This window comes from Dermacentor variabilis, chromosome 4, assembly GCF_050947875.1.
Source record: "Dermacentor variabilis isolate Ectoservices chromosome 4, ASM5094787v1, whole genome shotgun sequence".
Lineage (NCBI taxonomy): Eukaryota > Metazoa > Arthropoda > Arachnida > Ixodida > Ixodidae > Dermacentor > Dermacentor variabilis.
The window spans coordinates 34,275,288-34,285,116 of NC_134571.1; the positions used below are offsets into that span (position 1 = coordinate 34,275,288).

The window sequence follows — 9,829 nt, forward strand, 5'->3', positions numbered from 1 at the left end:
TTGACCAAACCTGAATCAACACTGCACTAGAAATTGATTCATGTGTAATCCTCGTGCCGGAATATTTTGATAATTTGATGTTTACAGTTGTGAACAGCCCATATCAAAATGTGGTATTGCAGCACGTCTCGCCTACCATGGTGGTGTAGTGGCTCTGGTATAACTGCTAAGCCCAAGGTTGAAGGTCAAATCCTGGCGGCACTTGACACATTTCGATGGGGGCAAAGTGTAAAAACACCTTACACCTTACCCGTTAAACATCCTTACAGAGGTTGACTGGAAAAGGGTCCAGTTTTCTATCCTACACATCACAGAGATATTCATAAAAGGAATGCAAACAGTCGAAATTGCTGTAAATAACATTTATTTCACATTTGCAAAATAAGTAGTCCACTATTTTTCACCTCAGCATTGTTTTTTCTAGTCTAATGTGGATAGGAAAAGAGCAGCACCACTGAGCAGCCACTGTTCTGGGCTGCCTTCGCAAGGCACAGACAGGGTGGCAACTAGCTCCTGCCTCTCCGTGTTGGTGTACACTGCCAGGCTCACCACTGAGCCTCCAGAGCGCTTCCTGGTGCCCTGCACATAATCCAAACATTTTAAGTCTTGTTTGAGACTATACAACACTTTAGTTGCACTTTTAAAAGTTCACCCATTAGGATCTAAAAGCAATGATGTGTGTTGCTGATACTGAATTTATGAAAAGTTCTACCAATTCTACCAGCACTAACAAGACACAGGAGGCAATCTACAGAATAAGGATGGTGGGTAACGAGAATTTTTTCTTATGTAAGGGCTTCCATGAATCTGGATATGCTTTCCTAAGTTAACTATACAAACCAAACAATCATGTTTTAGAACTGCCTTCAGGAAACTCCTGTTTAACACTCTGGTAGCACTGCCTACTCTTACAGCTGGAAAACGGTGTCTACTGAGGCAGATGGGGGGCAACTGTAGAATAGCTCTGATGAAATTGCACTAAAGCTGTACAACAGCGGCTCCAGTACATGTTCAGCTGTAGTAATTGCGGTTATAAAAATATCTCTTGACGTATATTTGTATGACGTGTAACCAGAACTAGCATGTTTTCAAGCAAGCAACATACTATACAAAGTAATGACCCTCTTGCTATCTGTATACAACACTACAAATATGGGTACCACAAAATTCAGCTGCCATTGTACTACTGACTGCATTATGTGCAGTGCTTTGAAGATAACATGCTTTGAACCGAAGTAATTTTCTGGTGTAGTGGCCTAGCATTGGCTTAATGAAGGTATGGCAGATAGTTAAGAGTGGCATAGCAGCCTTTTCTTGTTGCATACGACATGTTATATTGATCTGAGGATTTCAAGTTTATGTAATGTCTACCACGTCAAAGCGATTCAAACAGTGTTTTATAATGACTTTACGGTTTGCATAGCAGGACAGCTATGCATGATGAGCATAATGTAACGGCATCGAGAAAGTCATTCCACCAGCCCGAGTTTAGTTCCATTGCCTTATGTACACAAGAAAACCTAAGCAAACACGACACTTGCCTTGCGCATCCATGCAGCGGAGCAGGGGGGCACAGGCAGTACGCTGGGGGCGCCGGGACGGCAGGGGCGAAGTCGTGTATCTTCCAGGAGGCCCCCCTCACATTGAAGACCCACCAGGGTTGTCCAGAGGGGAGGCCTGTCCTCTCCCGCCTCCCACCATGCCTCCAGCTGAAGCTCGTCCACAGCCAGGCCCATTTGCCTGTGTTTGATTGTCACATGCACTCGACGGACAATTCCACGACACCCAGTCAGCTGTAAAAGACTCCCCATTCCTAACAAAAGACGCATTGAGAAAGGCTACACATAGGTGGCCACGCTGAGCTGCAACATGCCAGGCAGTTTTTGTTATTGAAACTTTTGAAGGGAAATGTGTGGCACTAGGGTACATAATTATGGTCTATAAAGGTGCCCTCAAACTGGCAAAATAATAAAAATAATTAATCCTGCCTCTGTTGGCGGTCACACCGCACATTCTTTAGGCATACTGGTAACATTAGCTATGGCATATTAGAAAGCGTGGTAGCACTGAACGACAGAGATGGCGAACGAAAACGTTGGCTGTCTGAGTGCCACCCATATATGTGTTGCTTTGAGTGCAATTGCCTACATGCCTGGAGGCTGTTGCAAAGTGTTAACCATTCATGGAGTTCGGACATGGTCTAAAGGGGACAGATCAGGTACAGGTAACATTGACGGGGTAGGGCGTAAGCTGTGATGGCGTCTCCTATTTGGCGAGGAAGCTGGACGCTTTGAGAGTGCGCATCGCATGCCTGCGTTTGAATTGCCAGTGATTCTCTGCAACGTACATGTGCGTAATATCTTGCAGACACGATTTTCACCGCGTCATCTATGCACCGCACTTAGTACTTGTTTGTAAGTGCGCAGACATGGTGAGTCGCTATTTAAAGAAGGCAACTCGTACCGAGCGGTCTGCTGGCGCCAGGCGCTGAGGAAGGCCCCCGGTCGCAGCAGCTGGCCCAGGTGCAGCTGCTGGCCTTGTCCAAAGTGCCACTGGGCCAAGGCATGTGCACGACCCGCCACAGCCCGCAGGTACGCCTCTGGCACCCACTGCCGGCCTCCGGACCACAGGGAGAGCCATGCATCGGGAATCTGCGTCGCAACGGGACGCAACCTACTATTAAGCGGGCGAGAGACGAGTGACATTTTGACTAAGCCACAGCAGCCAACATATTCGTTAATCTTAACTTATACAATGACATGAACTAGTATGTTTAACTGATGCCCTTAATTACAAACCACAGGAGAGAAGGAAAAGGAAAATGGCGCTCGTGCGCATTGTGTCCAAATGACGACGCACAACAGCCTTCAAATTCAAAGACAACTTGAAGCAATTGTCTTCACAAAGGAAACTCCAGCAAACATGCTAGTAACTTTCTGCTTAATATACAAGAAAGGCGGAGCGAAAACGCTTGTGTACTGTGCATTGGGTGCACGTTAAAGAATCCCATGTAGTGGAAATTAACCCGGAGTCCCCCACTACGGCGTGCCTGTAAAATCCCAGATTTTTTTTTTTTTTTCAGAAAGAAAGGAGTGAAGAAAGACGGAGCAAATATAGGATAGGATAGCTTCCCGCCCTTGCATTTTCCGCAGTACGGTATTTGTTTAGTACAAACCAACTAGTACGTAACGGAATACTTCTGCAACACATACTTGCGTGTTCAGCTCTTTCTATTGGAGACAGCTATAGCTTTACGCCAGCGCATGCAGGGCTCAAAACCATCCTTTGAACTTGGTGAATAGACATATTCCGCTGGTAGAGCATGTGTCTGTGAGCATATGAGCCATATTTACAAGCTCGTTATTAAAATGTGCCATTACACGCGGCTGATGCACGTGGATCAGTGCCCTGAGTTGTCTCTACCCTTTAGGCACTGGTTATGTCTTCGCGCAATCGCGATGCCGGCGTCGCACCTGCTGAAAATATGACATGAACGGTTATGGAGGGTGTACTCCTGACACCTTCCGTTCGCACAAGATGTTTTTTTTTTTTCAAGAATTATTCCGGGAGTATTCATTGGAAGGCACAGCATCATTTTAAGGTGACACTCAGGTTTTCGGTAAAGGAATTTCAGAGCCTTCAATTTTGTGTTCAGGTGCGGCTTCACAGCAAAGTACCTCTTACTGCTGTGAAGGCACACTTACAGGTGGAATTATTTTTGGTTCAGATTGCACGCTTGAATATACAGTATATACTCTACAAACTGCTTCACAGCACTCTGTTTTATGTGCCAGGATGCCGCTTTATTGTTTTAACGAACATGCGCCTCTGGGGGAGCAGGCGTTCAGCGATCCATTCCGTCTGTCGTGCACGCCTTGCGGCTGATCACCAACTCGGTCCAGAGTCGGTAAGAGCGCGTCGAGACGCGTCCACAACCGTAGCCACAGTCGGCTCCGCCTTTATTCGTTGCCGAGAAAAAAGAAATCTGGCGGTTCGCGGCGCGAGGCAGCGACGTCGTAGCCGTCGCTCACCGTGTGGTTGGTCAGCGCCGAGGCGGCTTCCGGTAGCGAGCAGCTCGCCTGGCGCAGTGCCCGGCTCACGGCGGCCAGGGTTGAGTGCACCTGGTGCACCAGCTTGGCCGCGTGCGCGCGTTCCTGGCGCAGAAAGCTGGCCACGGCATCTTGCTCCTCTTCGTCGCCGTCGTCAGCCGGCGGCGCCTGCACACCGCCCTGGGCCCGCCCGCCACATGACACTATGATTGGCCCGACAGCAAGAGTTTCTTCGGATACGTTTCGACTCGCGGCCTTGATTATATCGTCGCAAGTTAAGGAAACTTTCAAGCTCGCGCTGCGACATCGCTACCACGTACCTTACCAGTGGCAACCGTGTTGTTACACCCTTGTGCTGTTCTAGTGATTTTGATTGTCTGTTAACTTTATCACCGAATCATTATTGCAGGGCAGTAAAAAAGAAGACAGCAGGTGCAGCAACAAGAATATTTGATGACATGGGCGCTAGCGTTATGGTAGTAATGTTAAAAAACGCCTGATTTTGTATCTATATTTTATATGTATATATTTTAAATCTTTAATGCTTTTTCATTGTGTTTCTTATCACCAGATCCTTCGTCTGCAGTTGCGTTGGGAGGGTGCCATATATAGTCGAGAAACGACAGTTGCTGATCAGTGCTTCCCGGCCTCGTGTTCTGCGTAAATAGCGCCGCGCCTGCGTATACTTCCGCGTCACAACATCACCTCATGATCTAAATGCAGAAAACCGTCCTAAACGACGCCAATGTGTGCTTTTCCTTCTAAGAAAGTGCCACCATCATTTACATCTCATAAAGTTGAGTACGTTATTTCGGTAAATGTACGTTTCTGTTTTCCCGCAGTCATGGCAGTGTGACAAGTCATACGTTTTAACGACCAGCATGGCGCTCTAGGTATCCATGCCTGTTAAACGAACGCGCGAGGGATCACGTGCACGTATATGACCAATAGTGGTCTTACATACTCGTATATGGCTAACATATACAGAGACGCTGATTAATTTGTAACGACCGACACCATCGAAAATCGAAGATCATAATGTGCGCAAATCGACAGCGGCCGCCGCTTAAGTCGTTTCTCAAATTTTCGACACGTGAAGGTGCATCATCGGCGTAACTGAAGCACTCCAACTCTAGAGATGCAGTTAAGTATTTATGTCTAATCGGTACTCCATATCGGTAATCGGTACTCGCCCTCTTACACCACCGCACCGCTTGGGCAGAGTTGACCTGTCAGCGCACGGTTGAGATTTCTCCGTTCGGCGTGACAAAGTGCGTTTGCCTCGACATCGCGTACCTGGTTCAAGCTCTTCCAGAGGCTGAGCAGCGGTGCTAGCTGATCCGCTCCAGCAGCCTGCCGAGAGCCGCCTGCACCAGCCTGCAAACGACGCAGCTCGGCAACCAGGGACAGGGCACCGAGTCGCTGTACCGATCCCTCCACGTTGGCCGCCAACCCTAGGTAGCCACCAGGATCTTCGTCCGGCAGCTGCTCGATAAGCTGTATGTGCGCCTGCAGTAGCCGGAATGCGCGTCTCCTTGCAGTTATCGCAGTTTCGTCTGAAGAGCGATGCGCTGACTGCTAAAAAAATAAATTATGGGGTCTTACGTGCTGACACCACGATCTGATTATGAGGCACGCCGTAGTGGGGGACTCGGTAAGGTATCGTAGGTATGGAGCTCTTTAATGTGCACCTAAATCTAATACAGGGGTGTTTTCACATTTCGCCCCCATCGAAATGCGGCCGCAATGGCCGGGATCAGATCCCGCGACCTCGTGCTTAGCCTCTAAGCAAACGCGGCGGGTTGCATTGACTGCTATATATAGCAAGATATCAAGATATTATGTCGAGTAAGGCTCATATCTTTATTGGCATTATAAATTGCAGTGAACATTCGCTTAATAACTACACATCTGTGGTGTCACGCCGCCACACCAGCCGTGGTAACGTAGTTGCTTTGGCGTTGCGCCGCTAGCCCGAGCGCGCATAATCAAATCCCGGCCATGGCAGCCGCATTTCGGCGAAGGCGAAATGCAAGGACGCCCTGGTTCCGTGCATTGGGTGCACGTTAAGAAATCCCAGGCGGTATAAATTAATCTGGAGTCCGCCATTACGGCGTGCCTAATAATCGTATCCTGCTTTTTGACACGTAAAACCATAGAGTTCAATTCGACGACGCCACATCACAGGTTAACAGAATTTGCTAGGACAAGGAGAAGAAGAGGAAACCAGGGACCCGATTTTAATGCGCAAGCATTCTAGGGCTACTTTCTTCGGAAATCTGTCCGTCCGTCTGTCTGTATAGCGCGTGACACTATGCGCTCCTTGGGGTCCTATGGGCGTATATATAATTAATGCCTCATGACTACTGACATTTAGGACTATATATATATATATATATATATATATATATATATATATATATATATATATATATATATATATATAAGCTACTGGAAAGAATGCTTCTGCACTGTCTGACAAGTCGCACTAGGGAGTTTTTTTTTGCTAGTCATAATCATATAAAGTCAACAGATAACGAAGCCAAGGCTAACGTAATGAAAATTATTCGTAGTTTTAACGCGAGAGCGTTAAAGAGTTCGAGTCGTAGAAAAGCCGGTGTTGGCGGCGTTGGCCGTGAGCGAAAAATCCCGGAAGGCAATTCATAAATAAAAAACAACTTGCAAGATAGGCTGGGTGGGAATCGGACCAGGGTCTCCGGAGTGTGAGACGGAGACGCTACCACTCAGCCACGAGTTCGAACGTTCAAAGCGGGACAAAAGCGCCTCTAGTGAATGCGGTGTTGCCTTAGAAACGTGCCGTAGAAAGTTACACTGCGGTGTATATCGGTAATTATGAGCATGTAAATTGCAGAAGTCGCAGTTACACGAGTAGCGAAGTACGTTTCCACTACATTTCTTCTGCGCACACGCAGAGCCATCTTGCGGCAAACACAGAATACCCCCTCCTCGCAATGTACGGCGCTGCCCCGACACGTGGCGCGCCACTCGCCCCATGATCGCGTACGCCTTCATGGCGCGTCGCGGCCCGGCTGTCCGTGCCGATCACGACGTTTGGCTCGCGTAGATCGTTTTGAGTGGGCGGTGCGAATGGGGTGCGATAACGCTGTCGCGTTCCACTCTTGAAGGCGAAGCTTAAGCGTCCTCCAATTTTTTTAATTCAAGTGTAGAAGTATAAGCTAAAGGGAAATAAAAGTGGACGAAAGAACAACTTGCCGCCGGTGGGAGTCGGACCCACAACCTCCGCATTAGCATGCGTTACGGCGGCGGCTGTTCCCACGTTCACATTCTTGGGTTTCTATTTATGTATATGTGTTCGAGGTCTAACCCGGAGAGTGTTAGCCAGCGCCACTCATGGTCATGCCGTGGCGGTGGATGCGGAACATCCTTTTGACCGATGACATCCTTGGGACATTAGGAGCAGGCAGTTAACTAATCAACTCTCGCATGACCAATAAATACTCGACCAATAACTACATCGACTGGTGTTCAGTACGACACCTGGAGGCTGGTTGACGTGGGCACGCGGACTCCCTGGGCCAGCTGTGCCGGCTCTTTGCGGTCGCTGCCCGGCAGCGTGCTCTGGTCGAAATACTGGCGCACGTAGGCACCCAGTACCCGCCGGTCGAACGGGTCGTCCAGATGCGCCCCGTACACGGACAGCTCAAACAGCCCACGCAGGGTCTCCCAGGGACCAGGTGCGCTGCTGCTAGCGCCGCCGCTGCGGCCGCATAGTCTCCGCACGGCATCCGCTCCAGCGCGTAGGTCAGCCTCGCTGAAGTCGTAGCGCTTGGTCCAGCCCTGCGAAAAGTTGGGCTTGCTATAGACGGTGGTCTTGGTTTGGTATCTTCGGTGCCACTTTCACGAGCTGCGGCGCAGATGTTTTCTCGCGTTATGAAATGCGCATACGGTGGACATCGGCTGAAGCAGACCTGTATAACGTATACATTTAGGCAGGCCAGCCCTATTTGGCCCAAATAGAACAAAGAGCAAATGCGCTGAACACAATGATGCATTTGTATTCGACTCGTCGTTAAATATAGTCATTGGCTGGATGGGTGATGCTGTATACTGTCAAGTGTACTTGTTTATATTTTTCCGGTAGGCGCTGTTCACCGGCCAACAAATTAACGTTAAACGTTATCGCTCAGCGCAAGACGTGCCTGCATGATTTGTAACTTGCGCGAATGTTGTCGTGCATGCTATCTGTCGTGTATGGCCTCGCCGAATCTTGTATTATCAGACTGCATGCGCGACATGAATTGAGTAGTCATGAGAATTGAGTAGTCAATTGAGAATCAGTAGACATGAGCCACGCGGGCACCAGCAATTACACTAGAACCTTCGACGAGCGATGTATAAAAGCCGACCTGCTTGACCCGTTGATCATATATTCGACGATCGCCGACTGGGTTCGCTGCTATCGTTTTGCTTTGAGCGTAACTTGCTTTTGTGGGCACACTGCAGGCTCGCCCAATAAGAAGTTAGTTAAGCAATTCACAGTTTTGCTGCTTCTCGCCGTCACACTACGTGACAATACGTTTTTATTCGTTTAACGTTTATAATGTAAAATCTGGATAAATTTTAGAACTGAGGTAATGGGAATCTGTGGAAAAGGCTTTGGCCCTGCAGTGGACTTGAAGTGGGGTGCTACTGCTGCTGATCGATGGTGACGGTGAGTGTCTAGTTGTCATTTAACTGGCATGTGCGCGCACGTTTACTGTATAACTCTGCCCTTGCAGTTTACTTCTCGACCTTGTCTTCATATTTGTCTTGCTGATGTTTTTTTTTTCTTGTTAGGCCAAGTTAACGAGCACCGTACTTATAATGAGGCGTGGCAATGCAAATTAGAACCCATGCTGACTGCACCACAGTGCCTCTTCCTAATGATCTATATAGAGCGCCTGGTACACGCGACCGACGGGCGAGTTTCTTGCTTTCTTTATAGATTGCTACTAAGCAAGTAAATTGTAATAATTGTGCAACGAGAGTATGAGAAGGTACTTCCCGCGGATTGCACGGTTAGCCTTTCTTTATGCGAGCAGTTGCTCGCCAACGCCCGCTCGTCATTACCGAGTTCCCTGGAAACTAGACTACTGCAAGCATAAGTTTCCGAATCAGTAATCCACTTGGAGACAGCAAGCGCTTTTTTTTTGGGGGGGGGGGGGCAGTCTGCCGTGAAAAACGGACAATTCCAGCGTGCCGCCGGAGAAGCCATCGACCACGGTCAGGAGCACATGCACGAGGCAAGTCTATCGATTTCCCGATTGCACTTTAGGCAGGTGGGCGTCGCTGCTCGCTTCAGCTGCTAATGCATGGCTGTGTGCGACATGCATAGCTTGCACGCTCACCATGCGAGATGGGCGGAGTCGCCGTCGACGGCTCGTGGAGGAGAGGCATAGTATGGGGGGGTCGTGTCGACATCGCCAAGAAGAGCTGTACGTGTGGGCGGCGCATGCTAGTTTGTTCGTTTGGATTGTCAAAGAGCGTCACGCGAGCTTGGAGTGTGCAGGAGCGCTAGCTGTCACCACACACTCCTGAAACAGTTTCGCAATGCGCGTCTCCAAGCTTATGCTTGTAAACGCCCATCGCGGCTGTGGCGTTCTGCTATTAAGCACGCACGTGGTCTCGGGTTCGATTCCCGGTCGCGGCGACCGCATTCCGATGCGAGTGGCATGTAAACTCTGAAGTTGCTGCGATTTCTGTGCCGGTTAGAGAGCCGATCGCGCGATCAAACATATTCCGGAGTCCTTTGTCTACAG

At 48.9% G+C, this 9,829-nt stretch overlaps 1 protein-coding gene across 1 annotated transcript in view; it reads right to left on the reverse strand.

Moving 5' to 3' along the window:
- Positions 1-420: 420 nt before the first annotated feature.
- btv (dynein cytoplasmic heavy chain beethoven) overlaps positions 421-9,829 on the reverse strand; it is a 72,792-nt gene continuing 63,383 nt past the window's right edge. Inside the window, exons 54-59 of the mRNA XM_075687580.1 lie at positions 7,569-7,868; positions 5,346-5,558; positions 4,032-4,229; positions 2,464-2,651; positions 1,542-1,740; positions 421-579 (exon numbers count right to left, since the gene is read on the reverse strand). Of these exons, the coding sequence (XP_075543695.1) occupies positions 421-579; positions 1,542-1,740; positions 2,464-2,651; positions 4,032-4,229; positions 5,346-5,558; positions 7,569-7,868 (1,257 nt within the window). The remainder of the gene's footprint in view (positions 580-1,541; positions 1,741-2,463; positions 2,652-4,031; positions 4,230-5,345; positions 5,559-7,568; positions 7,869-9,829) is intronic.